The sequence below is a fragment of the Trachinotus anak genome, unplaced genomic scaffold, assembly GCF_046630095.1.
Source record: "Trachinotus anak isolate AG129_WGS33_773 ecotype Australia unplaced genomic scaffold, CSIRO_AGI_Tana_v1 ptg000028l, whole genome shotgun sequence".
Taxonomy (NCBI): Eukaryota; Metazoa; Chordata; class Actinopteri; order Carangiformes; family Carangidae; genus Trachinotus; species Trachinotus anak.
In genome coordinates this window covers 15,827,243-15,845,343 of record NW_027273879.1, presented here as the reverse complement: position 1 = coordinate 15,845,343, position 18,101 = coordinate 15,827,243, and the positions used below count along the sequence as shown (strand labels likewise).

Here is an 18,101-nt window from a genome sequence, read left to right as displayed (position 1 = left end):
CACAATCTGTCAAATCTATCTTATTTTCTTTTTTTTCATTATGGTATTTCTTACAGCTCTCAGCGAGCTGCATCTTATTAAGCTCCTAATTAAACTACAGTTCCCACAGGGATTCCCAAAGTACCTATCTATCCATCTGTCACTCTAGAAAGTGACATGTGAACCAACATCAAGAACAAAAAGTAATCATGCTGTCATCAGGACAGTGCTTCCTTTATTTGCTCATTCCTAGAGATCATTTCTGTGCTTCTCTAATCAGCAGAGCTGCTGTGTTCATCAAGTCCCAAGGGGAAAAGTATAATAATAACAACACATTCTAATTTTAATTCTTGCAGCTCCCTTAAATGGTTATTTGAGACTGTGCTGTTGAGAAAAATGACAGTGTTGGTCTTTTAAAAACTTGTGGTCAAGGTCAGTGCCAGAGCAGGAAGTTAAAAAATAAAAAATCTTTTTACTCATTCCAAAGTGGCAAGAATCAATATTTCTATGCTAATAATAAATTAGATGACTGTGTCGCTAGAAGTGATGCAATCAGTAGATTGTGTAATAAAATAAGAGCATTATCACCCAACCCAGCCGTTCCCCTTGTGTCTCTAGAGCCTTTTAGTCACTTTTATCTGACAGCAGAGGCAGATGTTTTCAGTGGGAACGTTCTCATAAACCTGAAACATGTTGCAGTTGAGGAGTCAGATATTTTTCTCAGGAGTTGGTGAAACCATGCAGAGCTAAAGGGAGAGTGAAGACTGAATGGATAAAAACAGAAGTCAAAACTAATGTTTATCGTGCTCCATGTCATTTACACATCCTGCATTCAGCTACATGAATGCACTCCTTGATTCTGACATGAGATTGAACACGGTGCCTTAGTCCTGAGCTAGCAGCAAACATCAAAAACAAGTCAGTGCTATAAAGAGCTGTCCCTCATGTTCACAAACCCTTCCTCGCACTGATTGGCTGCCATTGCGCCATGCATGCAGCCGTCTGCTTTGAAGGCTAACTGTAAATCCACTTTCAAGGAAACTCGGCCCATCTGCCAGCAGCAGTCTCCAGTGCCTGTGTGAAATTAAACGTTAGATGTGACAGAAGGGAGGGGTGAGGTGGGGGGGTTGTAACAGCTGACTGACATTTGCTAACAAGTCTCCTGTTTTCTTTAGCTGTAAAGATTAGAATTTAAATAAAACAATAAAAAAAATAAAAAAAACACACACATCTCTTTCTCTCTTTCCCTCACTGAATTGTCTCCCTCCACCCCCATTCCTCACACACTGAAGGAGCGAGCCAAAGAAAGAGGACCTTTCAACGTCCTCTCACAGATTGTGTGAAAAGATTTCCCTTTAAGCGCAACTTTGGCAAGTGATTTTGCTTCTCACAGCAAAGGCCCTACTCCACTCTGAAGGGTCCTCCAGAAAAAGCACCCTTCAGCTGTTTGTGGTAGAATTAAAACAGACTGCATTATGCCTCTCACAGGGCGATGATCACCAGAGTCATCAGTTTTGGCATTGGCCTTGAATTCCTGATGAGAGGCTGGGCATCTTGTTTCACACTGAAAACCCATCCAAAACATTGCCTCACTTTACTTGAACTCTAGTTGAAATAGTTTCACAATAAAAAAAAATAAAAAAAAAAGTGAAGCATTACAGTTGTGCTGTATGATAGCTGCTGTTTATGCTAATGTTCATGCTTCTAGAAGATACTTGATCCTAAAAGTTCATGCAAATGCTGCATGCAATATACCCCTGTCACAACCACTTCCCAACAATTCTCATACATTTAAAAGAAAATCGCTATTTGAAGCAGTTAAATATTCACATTGCAGCAGCTGCAGTTTTAATTTATAACAATTAACAGTGCATTAACAGGCAAGCACAAGTTTAAGACAGCAACAGTTGATTTTGACTGCTGGTGGCCAGCAGATTTCTGAGCTAATTCACTGTGACCAACACATAAAGGATAGAGAATCACAGTTAATGATATTGACTGTAACTGGGCTTTTCCTGACAAGCCAAAATGCCTTCTATGTAAAAATGCTATCGGTTGTTGTGTGGTTAATATGCGCTCTGCCCACTGACGTCAGTACATTTAGGCTTGGCCAAAGATGCTTTTGTGGAAGAAGAAACATCTTGTTTGACATTTTGAAATAAAAAGAAGTATGACAAACAGCTTGTGACCGAAACCTTTAAGAACATTAATATCATAATTTTAACACCTACCATCTTATAAGCTCTGATTCAGGACTTGAGAACTGTGAGCTGCAATTCCACTCATCCTCCAACTCCGTGAAGCTAACATTAGCTCAAGCAGCTACAGTGCTGAGCTGTCAAACATCTTCACCATGTTATGAAGAAATAAGGTAAGCTTATGCCTATGCTTTGTCTAAGCATATTTTTAAAATATATTTTAAAAAAGCCAATCAAAAGTAATTACAATTCAAATTGAAATATTGCTTCAAAGAATCATTAGATCATGAGTGCCTTCCAAAGCAACCCACATAAGCGTCATACAAGTATTTTCTGATCTGGCACCCCTATGTTTATGCAACTTAAACTTCACTATTGAGTGTAGGAAATGATCTCCTTTATGAACACTGCCACTGTAGACTGTTGTAGATGATACATGAAACTTTTTGGTTGTTGTTTTTCTGGAAATAACAGTCTTTTTTCACATGACTCAGTGTGTCTCTGACAGGATTATATAGTGTGGTGTTTGGCTGGTTGACATCGTAGGCACAGAGGATGAGTGTCTGTTTTTTTAAAGGCAATAACAGGTAAAGATATTAGTCCCTGAAGAGGCATGACAGAAGTCTGATTTTACAACAAGAAGAACAATTGTTAAATTTAGCAATTCAGGTTTATGTACCAAATCATGAAACAAAATATGACTCAATAAACCTTGTTCTCTCTATAGCGCCTTTATCGTTATCGTCATAGAAACACTGAAGAAGACGCTGTATTTACATAAAAATTAAGAGTACTTTAAAATGACAGGGTACAACAGAATAAGAAGTATAATAAACAGAGGCTTGTATGTGGTGGTGGCAGTGAGCTGTGCAGACTTACACAATAGTAGCAGCTCCAGCCAGTAACAGTGTGGGCTGTATCTCTCATCTCCTGCAGGGCCTCGGCACGCAGGTAGCCCAGTTCCCTCAGGCAGCCGTCGTGAAACACCCGCGTGCAGATCCTGCAGGGGTACAGGTCGTCGGCCGTCCACACCTCACAAACGTCGCACATCTCATCACTTGGTGGCTGAGGTAAAAACAGTACGTGTCAGTCAGAGTGCGGTTTGATGGTAGGAGGGCTGTTGTTTAATGTAACAACAGTGTTGTGTACTTTGCTCGTGTTCTTGGACAGATGCTTAAGACAGCACTATGTTTGGCATGAAGACTGATATCTGTGGACTTGACTAACATGTGCTCTGTGTCCATCTCCTCTGTACACTCCATTTATAAGCTATATACACTCAGATGTCAAGACAGGGAAAATGACTGTAGGATGCGTAACTGAACACACTGTCAGATTTTATCTCTATTCCAGTGCTGCAGCACCAGCTTCAGGGCTGTAGACACATCACAGATGACACCTTGTCAATTTTTTTTCATCATAGCTCAGCTTATGATTTCAGCTTATCTCTTGTGTCCTGATGACTCAGTTTACATCAACAATCCTGCATCAAAGCTCCAGCCAAAATGACCCAGGAGAGGGTCATTCATCAACTTCTAAGATGGGATAATTTCTCTACAGGTTTCAATTTCAGAAAGTACGGCATGTGTGTTGGATATAACAAACAACATACAGATTTTTCTTTTCTCAAACTTGGTGTAGAGACAGCATAGTGAAATCCTGGCCAAAATATTCTGCTAAAGGAAAGGTCGTGGAATCAATAAAATTTGGAGGGTTTATCGCCATGGGAGCATGATTGTGCTCAGCGACCTTCCTTACCTATTGAAGTGTGAAATATCTTGTGTTCAGAGTTGACACTCTGAAATGCAAGAGTAAAGCTCACTGAGTGTCAAAAAAGTCTAAAATAAAATCCACTACAATAAAATAAATAAACAACTCAATGCAACATGTTTTAAAGTGAAGGTTTTCCATGGACACACTGAGTTATGACCGAATGGCAACCCACCGTGACGTAAACAATTGGTATGTGGACTACCATTTTGAACCCTGGAGTTTGTAATTTGGCTGTTGCCATCTTGGATTTTGGAAACAGAAGTAACCATATTTGGACAAGGTGGGGCTGAGGAGGAGTGAGGGGTGGATCTGACCTGCTCTATTTGTCAGGCAGGTTGCCATGTGAGGTACAGCCTGTCAATCACACAGTAACCCCGCCCTAATGCACAGTAACCCTGCCCTAATGCATTTTCCTCTAAATGGGACCAAAATTTTAAAAATGAACATCATGCTGTATAGAAGAAGACTTGAAACTAGCAATTGAGACCATAAACTCATTAGGAAAACGTTTACTGAGGTAATAAATCAAGTGAGAAGTGGGGCCATTTTTCCATGGACTTCAGTGCAACAACCAATGGAGTCGCCCCCTGATGGTCATTAGATAGAATGCAGGTTTAGGGCACTTTGGCATTGGATTCACTTTTTTCTATGTCCATTTTCTATACCATCTGTAGGTATCACTGAAAGTAAGATCAAAGAGAAGTGATGTAATGTCTAAAGACATGTGCGGTAGCATAGATAATGCGAGCAAAAAAACAAAAAAGGGCCCAATGCCGAGCCCTTGAGGTAAACCATGCTTGATATGAGAAAATAAAGAGACAGTTGCTAATGGCCATACAGAACTCTAATGTGACAGAAACCAGTTTAAACCAGTTTCCTGCCAAATATACCCACTTCCCAAAAGCATTAGCTTGCTGGTAAATCATGCCATAATATTGCTTTACTCATTGTGGTCTAGCAAGGCCATAGATGAGTGAGCAGCACATCTTTTCCATTCAGTTTCAGTCTTTCAAAGTTCTGATATCTAGCTATATCGTATTTATAATTATTGCAAGGTAGACACTTTTATTCCTGTGCCTCTTGTTTAAGTGCAGCACTGGCAGAACGCAAAGTTACTGTGCAGTGTTTTACTCTTTACAAAATAGAAAAACCGAATGGTGTCAGTGCTCCAATGAATTCCATCACCTGTTAGTCAGCATCGCCCTGGATAGGGTTGCTTCTCGGAGCCCGTCAAAGCAGCCTGCCTGCTGTGAAGAGCCCTCGTGTACAAAAACAACACATCTTGGTGGTAGTGTGGAAATAAAAGGCCTCACAGAAAACAACCTCAAACTCATACTGTCTCACCTTCAACAATGGTGTTTAGATAAAGCTTAACAGTTCCTAAAGGAGGAAAATACATAACGTACTGCTGTTGCCATGGAGATTCTTTGACATCTTGCGGACACCTATTTAATCTCAAGACTTGGGGAATTATAGTGTGTGTGTTGTAAAACTAAAATGTGTTTTAATGAATTTATGATTCAATGACATATACCATGATAATCATGTAATACCTGCTCTTTCTTTTCCAGCTCCACCTCTACAGGCTGGTCGTCATCGGCTTCCCTTTTGGGCCGCACGAAAGCAGGCGGTGTGAGCTGATGGGTCTTGTCAAGATCTTCAGGCTCCACACCCTTCCCATCCCGTAACCTGGACCAAGCCTCCTGGTTGACCTTACACTCGTCCTTCGAAGGAACTGAGGCCTGCTGGGAGGTGGACGGACCGGCAGTGTTGTCTGTTTCCTCTTTCTCCACCTCCTCTGTATTCTTCCCTTCAGGAGTGGCTGAAGTTTTGGCAGGCCCATCAACTTCCTCCACTTCTCCATCTGCCTGTTTGGCTGTGGCAGGGCGATCCTTAAGGCCAGCCTGGAAGGCAGAGACGACGGCACTGCATTTCTGCACCTTCTCCACCTGCTGCTTCTTTGACATGAGCACTCCCATGGCTGCAGACAGATGGTGAGACGAAGAAACAAAGAACAGTTACAGGAGTATGCTGCATTTGAAATGCCTCATAACACTCACCTTCAACAGTACAGCTACCAGCCAAGATTAAAGCCCCCAAACATTGTAAACATTTCAACATATTGTTAAATATTAATTAAACAAGCAACAATAAAATTTTAAAACCTTCCTATTTATCATTAATTGACAGATAAACTCACAAATAAGCAAAAATCTAATATTTCTACTTTGTGATTGTGTATGCAAGAAAATGACATCATTGAGCTCCACCCACTTCAAACCAGTAGGAAATGCAAAGAGAAATATATAAAATCTCAAATTACCAAAACTATTCTAGATCTAGATCTTTCAGGGCCTTCAAAGAGCATCTGAACAACCCATTTTAGCATCTTTTTCCCTGCTGAAACTGAAAACTGTGACAGTGACTTCAAACCGCCCCCACCCCTTCCCCCTGCCATTCATGTGTGGCGCATACACATATTAACATCCTATGGTGGTACTTCCCAGTCAAAAGGATGTATACTGACAGTCACTTGAAGAAAGACTTGAAACTCTGAGTGATGGGGTTTAAAGAGGAGCTGACAGAGGTAGATACTATAGCAGTGGCAGTAAACTCACTCAAGAGCTCTCGGTGCAATCATAATTTTCTTGTAAAGGATGGAAGAATAAAATGTGCGAACTCTCTGCAGTCACATAGAGATAAGATCATCAACCTATGAAAACAGTTACACTCCTTGCGCATCAGATTTTATCGAATGTCCTTACGTTTTCTGCACACCCTGAACAGCTCGGTCTCGCCGAATCTCCCACATCTCTTTCTATCAGCACCAGTGTCCCTCAACTCCTCTCCTTATTACTAATATACCCTGCCCATCTGCTCCCAACTCGCTGCTTGTATTTCATTTGATAGTTCAATCCACATGAAGATGTGGATATTGAAGTGCAAACTAAGAAAGCAGGTCCCACAACTCACAGCACACATATTACATACACGATGAGGAGTTTGTATGTCTTTCAATGCAGCAAGCAAGACAGCATGTCTACACAACCTCCACATGCAAAGTAAGGGATACTGTGCATATCAATGCAGAAATCTATACCTTGCTCTGTGTGTCTTTGGCTCTATGCAGCTCATCACGGAAACAATGACGTTCATCTGAACAACAATGAATAACTGCTTATCGATGCTGTGAAAAATCCAGAGCTTAACATTAAGTCTGCCAGACAAAAATCATTCAGATTTGTGAAGGAAAATGTAGGATATCCCCATCCTCTTGACATATGGATAAAGAAAATAACACAATAAATAACTCCTCACAGTTCAAATCACTACAGTCACACACACACACACACACACACACACAAATGCCTGTAAATGCTGCTGCTGGCCAGTAATGCAATCATTTTCTACAAAATTGAGTATTTAAAGGCATAGTTCACATAAAAACATATTTTTTACTTACCCTAGTGGTATCTAGTTGTGGATTTATTCGTCCAGATTTACAGATGTCTCTCTCTGAGATCTCTGCCTTCACCCAATAAAATGTAGGTGAAAGAAATTTCAACTGTGCTGCTGACAGCAATGACAGAGGACACCTAGAAAATCAAGTTTCTTGCCAGAAACAATGTCCCAGTTAGTTTCAGAAGCTCCACAGTGTTCACTGTGAACAGGTTTCATTGGAACTACTACTACTGTTGACTGTTTTAGCAGCAAGGCAAACACCATTCACCTCCACTGTATGTTCAGCGTCATGCGTCACGTGTCACAGACATGAGCGCTCATGGGAACTTTGCTTTTATGCTGAGTGAGGTTTTTTCCATCCTATATTCCCAAGCAATTTTCCTGAATCGTTCAGCAACCCCCGGACCTTCTGCCCAAAGGTCACACCAGAAAGGTCCTCTTTAATGTGTGGGTCAGCAAGAATCACTATCTGTTTTAGGATTGGTAAATTAACGCCAATAATTATTTCAGTCAGTCAAGTCAGATTTTGTTCAGGGAATCCCAAGAGGGCAACCTTTGATATGCATGTGTATCTACGTGCATACAACATGCGTGCTTCTTTTTAATGGTCTCACAGCAGGATACTCACACATGGGATCAATCACCACAACTTGCTGAGCTCAGTCAAGCCTGGCATCTCTTCCCTTCACCTCCGACTGTTCACAAAATGAAACAACTCGAGCTAAGATAAGGTAAGATCAACTTCATTCATCCCCGAGGAGAAAATTAACTTCCCTCCCAGCCAGCATCTTTAGCCTGCTGAGCAATTGTCTGCAACACCAAGGCAATTTGATTGTGATAATATCACTGTTATAGTTATTGTTTGTTTTTGGCAATAAAAGAGTGAGGTCTATCAATTCACAAGACATAGGTGCAAGAAGTTATTTATTATGATACGTAATCTTGTCAAAACCATGACTGATGTGATTTATAAAATATGAAAGGCTCAAAAGACATGACTCTTTTCTTTTCCTGCTGGAATCTGCAAAACGTGTTAACTCCTACATTTGTAAAGAACTCTGTACCAAATATTTTCAAGTGATTGCATAACTCCTATACACCTTCACTGAAATAATGCACTGTCAGATGCCGTACAGCATGCACTGACTTAGTTCTCATTTCCACTTAAGTGAGATGCAACCGTGAATTCCATTATTGAAAAAAGGCGCCGTCGTGGATTCAAGTTGATTACATGGTACTTATGGGACATGTGTCTTTGCTCTGAAATACAATCCCATCCATCCACGCTCCACATAAGTGCTTGTGTGAAATTCAATCGCATGTATTTGATGAGAAATGGGAGTCATTCCCTCTCTCTTCCTCCCAGGCTGTCTCTAATAGCCCGCAAGGCCTTATGTTCTCAGGCTGCTGGCGGACTTAGGCTTCATAGACTCGAAACACACAACTCATTTGTATCATCCACGATTCAACACGGGCTGCACTCTGTCTGCTTTCATACATTTAAACGATACAAAACAACACATGGTGAAATTACATGTCACCTCCACTAACACAAATCAGAGGAAAAGTGAGACTTTATAGATTGCTACACTGAATATCTCTTTTGCCTAGCATCTCTCTAAAGGGAGGTCAAAGGTCAAGGCAGCTGAAGCAGCTGGTAGCAGTCCCCTCTGACTAATTTTATTTAACCATGTTTTAAGTATGTCATTAGTCCTCACTGGTAAAATGCAGTATAAAATGAAGTATACTCCAAAATGCCAACTGCTCATTAAAATGGCTCGTGTGTTGTTGATGCACTGTGTTGTTCTGCAGCTCTGGAAGAGCTACTCAGTTACTCAGAGTTGGACAAAAGTGAAACATCAGGCTAATGGTGAAATGCCTTCAGTTAATGGTTAGAAAACAAGAAATAAACTTGATAAATCATTTGAAATAACTGCTTTTATGAGATTTCTGTATACGAACAACCAAACCTTGCTCTGTGGACTCTCTTCCTCAAGGACAAGCACTTCATTTAAACAGTCAGTCTTCCGAGTAACAACCCCTCCTGCAGCCTGACGAATGACAGCCACATGCTTAGAATATATAATGATTAAAATACACATATGTAGGCCTGTGGAATACTGGCTAGACTGCTATCCTAACCGCTGGAATGACAATCAGCTCAGTGGGTTGTCTTTTAGCACAGATGAGCTTCGGCTGAAATGTTCTATTCCATTATTTCGATGGCGGAATAGTTTGGATTTTGGATGACAGACAAAGGAGGAATGGGGACACTGTGGTACCTCTATGTGGTAGATAACCACTCAAATCTTAATTTTCAGCACTTCTATTCAGGTTTCTCCGTGAGTAAATTGAAAATATGCATAAAAATATGTGGATGGAAAGACACCTATTTATGCAGACATGGAATATAGTACAACCAGAACTGTGTGTGGATCCTCTGTCTTCATCCGTTTTGGAGTATATCCAGTCCTTCAACAGGGTATTCACAAATCTAACACGCTCGTTCTTGACCTTGGAGTTGGGGCTCCCCAACAAGGTGTATGGTAAGTCCGGAAATTTCAGATGTTTGACAAGATAATCAAGAAAAAGAAAAAGCATCACTCTAGTGCTAGCCTGGAAACCAGACCAATCAGCACACTCATGTTTCAACCTGGGACGCAGCAATTCCCACTGGATATGAAGACTGGAGGTGAATGGAGTGGAGGAGAGCAGGTGGGGGTGGAGGAGAGCAGTATGAGGAGAGCAGCACGTTGTCCCAGTATGACTGGGACAACGTGATTGGCTGGTCGAGATCGTGGCATGATCCAATTGGCTGCCAAACACCTGAAGTCTGGTGATTACACGGACAGGGGTGATAGAGGGAGATAGAGGGAATCATGAATGAAAGCAGAAGGAGTGTCTTCCTGATTTAACTTATTCTAAGCTTCATGAAATGAACTGGGCAGTCAATTTCCTCTAAAACAACAACCGCACTTATGCTGGAGTCTGTTCATGTTTTTTCTGTCACTCTGTGCTTCGTCATGTTTTGCTGCTGTGATTGGTTGTTCAGCTTTCAATGAAAACGAAACCCTGGAAATTCGAAAATTAACTGAGGTTCAGGAAATGTCTTGGTTGACATTTACACTCAGCGTCCCGAGCCATAAAGGTTGGGAACCAGTGATCAAAACTACTGAGGATAAAAGGGGATAGCCCTTTGTTTGAAAAGAGTTAGGCTTCCTATAGATGAACAGAATAGAGCTAAGAAGAAGGAAATCAGGACAGGAAGGTATGGATTGGAAGATATTTATAAATATAAGATAAAGACCAACCACACAACAAGGCAAACAGAGATACAAACAAAAGACTTTCAATAGGACTAGCTTGGATATGATTGGAACCACTTGAATATGTAAAAATATTCTTACCAGAAGCCTGCTCCTAAACAGCTCATACATGGACTGCTGATGAGAGGAAGTGGTGATCACAATACAGGATGGTACACTGATTATTATAGCGACTTAATTATCCACTGTAGTGACCTTCCCACTCGGGCTCAGAGCAGCGCTGGCGCAGACATTAGACAGTGACAGCCTTTAGATGTCAGAGATGCCTGCAATGGATCAGATTGTAAAGTGCTGCTTCTTTCACATGAACCCAAGGGTAAAAAAAAAAAAAACAACAACAACTTTGAGAGCTTTTGTACCCTTAAAGGGAGGGATTAAAATAATGACATGGTTGATATATTGTGGTTAAATGTTGCTACCACAGCTGGATCCTCAATTACTGTGCAGTGCAGATAATGGACTGTGCCATTTTAAATTAGATAATCAACAATAAAGAAATTGTTCTTTAATGGCCAGCAAAGTGAGTAGGCTTCATGAACAGCAGGGGGGGAAAATAGGAAACAATAACAATAAACTAAGTGCCATTACAAACCCCAAGGTCTTTGTACACTCCATCCCTTCAGTGCCAGCAGAAAATGGCATGAATATAATTTTAATTTCCTTTGAAAGTCAAACACTCATAACTCTAAGTCCAAATCTCATTTCTCAATTATAGGACAAAGTATATAGAGAGAAAAAAATAAAAGTGGTGGCTGTTTACATGCATTATTAATAAATTCCCTGCCCCAACTCATTTCTCACAACAATTCGATAATAGCTCGTACTGGAAATCTACACTCATGTACGATATGTAACAAGACATTATATGAAGCCAGAGGGAAGATGAAGACAGGATGCTGGAAAAGCATGTACCTCTCAGTATTTGCATTCTTCAAACAGAGCTGGGAATGAAGCCACTACTGATGAGAAAAATAACTGCAGCGAGCAGAAGACCTTGTCATTTTCAGGTTAACTTATGAATTTTAAATAAGGGCCTTGTTTTTTTTTTTTTTCTCCCTTTACAAGTCGATTCTGACACAAGTGGGTCAGTGCATTGCTTTGATACCTTAGTGTATTAGATAGCGCTGAGTAACCTGTCACTTGGTTGCTTCCCAAGTCTGAGATCCTACAGCTTCTGACCACAGGCCTGTCAAACAGCTCAACCCTTTTCCTTCCTGACTGACAGCAACATTTGTGCAGCTCACCACCTACGCACGCTTCATACTCACAAAAAAGAGAGGTGATTTATTTGTTTTTCATCCGCGAAAGCTTGCTAGTGAGTACCTTCAAAAAATAAAGGAGACATGAATACCTTTTGAAGAGGGTGCACATATTCATGTCAGTCAAACTGTTTAGTACAATTTGCCCCTACTTGTATAGCTTTGGTGATCATTCCTATCCACAGTAATTACATTGCACTGACCTGGTTATCTGCTATGATCCAGGAGCACAGTGATAACCTGAAATAAAAGTATGGTCTGCAAGGTTAGCCAGGTGGGTGAAGCCTACAGCTTCAATGTGGGGACAGGACTTTGGCAAGCTAACATTAAGCTAGCTGGTAGTGGTAAATAAAAACCTCCACACTGTAGACTAGCTGCTTGTTTAACCATATGAGGGTTTTTTTTTTTTTTTGCTTGTTTTTTCTGGTAATGTAACAAATTGCCTTTTCTGTTAAGTAATTAGTAATAAATCACAACAACGTAGACTTCTGTCTGCAGCTCAGGAGGTAGAGTGGGTTGTCCACTAATCAAAAGGTCGGTGGTCCGATCCCTCCTCCAGTCCACATGTAGAAGTGTCTTTGGGCAAGATACTGAACCAAATAGTCCCTGATGGCTGTTCCATCAGTTTATAGATGTGATGTATGTACAGTATGTGTGAATGAATGGTTGAATTTCATATGTATTGTATTGGAAAACACTTTGAGTGGTCCCCAAGACTAAAAAAGTGCTATATAAGTGCAGTCCATTTAAATTAACTGTGCACGCACACATTTCCTGTTCAAGATGAAATTGTTCAGACAATGTAACTCAACTATTGGCTTGTTTACAACCAGTTCAGTGATGACTATGTTGTAGTAATTCCCATATCTCAGCAATGACTTTGCTGAATACATTGATATTTTACCTGATAGTAATGATGGCGCAAACAACAAAAATCACACATCACTTGTGATAAACGGCACATTTCCCTTCAAGTACCAAAGTGGTGTCATTAAGGCTAAGCAATCGCCCAAATTCACCCTTCATATTACATCTGGGGGCACTACAAGCAGAGGAGGAAGAGATAAAACTCCCTCAGGCTTGATGTTCACTAGACTCCTGCAGGAGCAGCTGTCTCCGCTGCTCTGCTCTCTTTCCCGGACCTTTCTGAATGATTTAAATGCCCCCAGATAAAAAAATAAAAAGATCAGGACTGAGGGACAGAAAATAAGGCCACAGGGCCAGGGGCAGACCTGACATATATGGCTGCAGAAATGTTATTCTGTCAAGCTGCACTGCGACAGAGTAGTCTGGAGATGGTGAAGTATATCAGACTTTCACTAATTTTTATGTCTTATGTCATGTGACAGGACCCAGGCTTCTATACCAGAGTAGAACACCAGTTTTTTTGGAGGATTAAGTGGAAAAGTGAGTCATTCATTTTGTTTCCCCATTTTCTCTGACACTTGATATGCTTTTTTATTTCTCTCCCAAGAGTTTAGATTTAAGATTCAAAAGACATTCAGGTAGTTGACTCATATTAGCGTGACAAGCTCTCACATGATGAAGCTCTCAAGAGCATCTTGGTTTAATTAAATATTGATAAATTCAGAGGGAGGTGGCACCAAATAGCTCTTTAAGTCCTTGTGATTTTCTTCTGCTTCTCTGAGTAACCCTTTTGTAGTCTGTCCACACTTCACAATTGAACACTACCAGACCAAACTAACGTCACTTCACAACAGCAAGAATAACAACCAACACAGTGGACTGGCGTTCCATCATCACTGCGTTTACGACACTCTTAATTCCACCTTAAGTCATTTTGTGGATGTTATGCTTTATAGACAGACAAGTAAAAAAAAAATCAGGTTTGGTGGATCTATTTTTGTCACATAGACTGGAGACAAGAGCTGAGTGCATTCAGCTTTACTTTGGACTGGAATCCATTTTCTCCCATACACTGAAGTGTATTAGAGACCAATGGGGACATCTTAAGGTCTATATTAGTATTCAGTCCTCTGCTGCCCAAGTGTCACTGTAGGGAAGTTATTGAGATCTGCAGGAGCTCATGTAACAGCCATTTATCAGTCTAAGCAGAAAAACAGCACCGCTATTAAGAAATATCAGGGTCTACGGTCAACGCTCAAATAGATTGCTCTTTAAATCAGAATTAATCATAGAAGCAGGCCTATTGTCATTATTGGTACATTTGGCTGTTGAGGTGCCCCTGAGAAAACCTGGGAGGATCCCACTTGAAGGTCAGTGCGACAGAGCTACGTTTAACTACTGCAAATGTTGTCTGAAGAAAATGCAAAATCATTGCATCGGGACGAATTAGCTTTTTTTTTTAATTTTTTTTACAAAAATCATGCAAAATTGGAAAAAAAACGTTTTTTATCATCCCTTTAACCATCTTGAGACACGTGAAGTCTAAGGTGTTGATTCGCAGATTTAGAGCAACATATCCAACAAGAACAGCTTCATGTCTGTAGTTTTGAATTCTTTTTATCCATAGGAATAAACAAAACAGACCTCATTTGCAAGCCACACTGGTCTAACATACTGTTATCTACTCTAGATCATAATATCATGAAAATGATGCTCAGCAGTATCTGGCTTTGCCCTCATGTGTGTTCCTGGTGTGTGTTCCTCTGACTGTATGATTCCCCTCACAAAGCTGTTGGATGTCACCGGTATGTGCTGATTAGAATCCCAACCAGCCCTTCTTTTCAGTCCTTGTTTCAGTGGAGGGGAGGGGGGGGGGGGTGGGATTTTTTGAATGGAAGCACCACAAAGCATGCCTTTTCATGAGAATGAATCCCCCTTTAGCCAAAGATCTCACCCACGGACCAGGGAAGCAAAGACCTGGAACTAATTACACTAACGAGTTCACCCAGATCCCTGTAATAGCGAGTGAGTGGAATCATTAACAACCATTTAAAACACGCACATGTACGTGCACTCGGACACACAGAGCTAAATAAATCAAATCAGAGAGATTAAGGATCTCTTGCTGCCCCTGGCCTGCATTGATCAGATCCCTCGTTGCCTCTGGAAGAAACATACTGCTATGTGCATGAAACAACAACTCTCCCTCTGGCATTTCATTGCCTCATCTCCCCTCCTTGTGTTTGTACCTGAACACAACAACCACATTTTCCACAAAAAGCATCACACTCTCAAGGCTCAACAAATGCACACGGAGGCTTTGAAATTGAACTTCTGGACAGAACAAGGAGGAGAAAAAAAAGTACTTGAATGGAGGGGGAATGTAAATCTCAGAGCATCGTTAGACTGGAGACATCACGTTGGCATTCAGGCGCTGCCAGGCTGAGAGCCTGTGCCAGCCGAACGCTCTGAGAGAAACTGACAATAAGCACATAGCAGGCGGCAGTGAAGCAGCTCAGGCTGCAGGGACCTGCCACAGAATGAGGAGCGGGACTCAATCCAAGGTTAACACCGAAACTGGCTTGTTTATGCATCTATGTGGGCTACAAGATAACAATAACAGGGTTGTAAACAAAGACTGGTGGAGAGCCTAATGGACAGCAGCACTCCCCTGTGGGACAGTGCTGGGGAAAAGTGCCCAGCAGGAGACATAGCAAACTACAGTGTGTCTGCTGCAGACAGGGGCATCAATTCAGAATCATCCAGCCATGCCTTTATAGTTGCAGGATCTCTCACTGAGACAATTAAAAAAGGTCATAGGAAACAAGCAGCAGCCTATGCTTTAACAGCTATCCCCCCCCCCCAGGTGACGTACATGCGCTAAGTATAGTCCGAGAACTCCTCAGATTTTTGTCTTTTCACTCAAATCTCTGCAGGTTTTTCGCACAGTGTTCTCCGTCATGAAATGAGAGGGACGCAAAGGCAGCCGAAGCCACAGAGCACAGCGGTGTGAACTCCTGTAGTGTGCTAACAACCCCAGCGCGCACCCACACCCATGCGTGCGCTGACCTAAATGTGCCTCTCACACACTGCCAGCGTCTGTATGGAGGCTTCCCAGCACAATCCAGCCGTCACTGCTCCATGTTTGCAACAACAACGAAACAAAAACCCGAGTCTAGACCGGCGCACAGTCTGTTAGGTAACATTTAAAAGAGGAAAGCCCCGCAGCCTCATGCGCCTATACGGACTCACCTGAAAGGGTAAAGGCTGGTGGTCACCGCGACTTGTTCGGGCGCTTTATCCTCTCTGTCTCAGGCCCGGCCGTGCAGCATGGCAGGACTTTGCTCTAAATGAAGTGTGTGCGCCCTTTGCTCGGCCCGCAGAGAGATGAACGGCACAGCAGTTTATTATTCCTTCCCCTCAGCAGATGTACAGTCGGAAGCAGCTTCTCTCTCTCCAGCAGGACGAGAGACTTCTCCGAGAGCCGCGGACAGCTCCGGTGCTGAAATCTTTTTTTTTTTCTCACCCTCCTTCCCTCCCGATCTACTCCCTCGGCATCGGAGGAGACCTCAGTGCGGACTCACAGACAGCCACTGAAGTTCAACCACGGATTTATGACCGTCATATTTGCAGCCCCCTCCCTCCCCCCTGGAGCCCTGTGAGACAGCGAGTGCGTCGTGATCATTCAGGTTAATAACTTGTGCGCTCCTCAGTCCTGAACCTGGAGCTTCTTGATTGGCCAGAGCCCCGCGGTTCCCCCAAATAATGACGTTAGGAGAGATGCCTCCTCAGCAGCCAATTATTCCACGCAGACATTTAAAATATAATAAGGGGGCTCCGCAGGGGGGTGCGCAGCTTGAAGGTATGAATTCCGTTTGAATCCGAATTGGTATAAGAGGCGGGGGACGGGGGACGGGGGGGGTATGTCTACAAGGGAAGGCTGGTGTCTGAATTTTGATTTAGCAGGTTTGTGTGTGACATGAAATCATTTCTGATTCCAGACAACTTTGTTTTAGTGAATGATCCACACTGCAATAATCACATCATCGTATATTAGTTTTCATATTGAAGTGTTTCTAACTTTTATTTGGAATTGCAACAATCCCCTAATAACCTCCTGTTAAGCACCAGAGAGCATCTCGTTCTGTAATGTGATTAAAAAAGACCAGTGAAGTTGGGCTACATTTGGTCAAGGCAGAGCAATCAATGGATATTTTTGCAAACTGTGGCTTTTTTATCCTTAATGGACCATTTTTAGCTTCAAATGTGAAAGCACTTCCACTGAGGCAAATGGGATGCAGTTAACATCTGAATTATTCTTGATTTGGCCCATCTAATGGATAATGGCCATATGCAGTTTATAATAGTTTGTCTTTTTACACACATATTTTTGACATTAACATTATCACTTCATAGTGAGTTAAAGGGTCTCTCATATATCCACAGCTACAATTAAAGATTTTCATTATAGATATGTTTTTTGGGTTTTTTTTATTGATCCATTTTTTTTTATATAGCTAATGAAAAAAGGAAGGAAATAGTTACAATGCCCATCACAATTTCCTAGAGCTCAAAGTGACATCTTCAACTTGCTTGCTATCTACAAGCAACAGTTTAAAATCCAAATGCAAATTATACAGTGACAGTCGGGGGTGTCGACTTTTTCTGCAGGGCGAAAGGGAACCCAGTACAGTGCAGGTCCTTCAGTGAAGTGATACAATCTGTACATTATCTTCCTCGTTTAGCTAAAGCTGTCAAATAAATGCAGAGGAGCAGAAAGTACAATATTTCTTTCTGAAATGTAGTGGAGTGGAAGTATAGAGTAGCATAAAATGGAAATACTGAAGTATAAGTATCTCAAACTTGTAGGCTACTTAAGTACAGTACTTTAGAGTAAATGTACTTAATTACTTTCCATCACTGCTAAGACAATTATTGAGCCTTCAGCACACATGTATTTTAATATTGTTCAATAACCAAACAGTTAAAACTCCCGAATTCCTGAGCCCCAGTGTGCAAAAATGAGATATGACATATTATATTGGTAAAGAAATGCCAAGCCAACACTGGAAATGGAGGGGTGTGCTACCAGTTAGCTAGCATTAGATAGCTAAACTGTAACTTAAGTGAGTTAGAAACTAGCTAACATTAGCGTTCATCTGTAAATGACCACAATCACACAATCTAATTCAGAAATTCAGGGGTAGACAAGTGTATTAAACAAGCGAGACAGTTAC

At 41.5% G+C, this 18,101-nt stretch overlaps 1 protein-coding gene across 2 annotated transcripts in view; it reads right to left on the bottom strand.

Moving 5' to 3' along the window:
- phf24 (PHD finger protein 24) overlaps positions 1-16,459 on the bottom strand; it is a 29,518-nt gene extending 13,059 nt beyond the window's left edge. Inside the window, exons 1-3 of one of the 2 annotated variants that reach the window (XM_071466585.1) lie at positions 16,117-16,459; positions 5,504-5,931; positions 3,057-3,242 (exon numbers count right to left, since the gene is read on the bottom strand). In XM_071466585.1, the coding sequence (XP_071322686.1) occupies positions 3,057-3,242; positions 5,504-5,929 (612 nt within the window). In that variant the 5' untranslated portion in view covers positions 5,930-5,931; positions 16,117-16,459. The remainder of the gene's footprint in view (positions 1-3,056; positions 3,243-5,503; positions 5,932-16,116) is intronic. The other variant, XM_071466584.1, reaches the window with a different exon arrangement.
- Between the last annotated feature and the right edge of the window lie 1,642 nt (positions 16,460-18,101).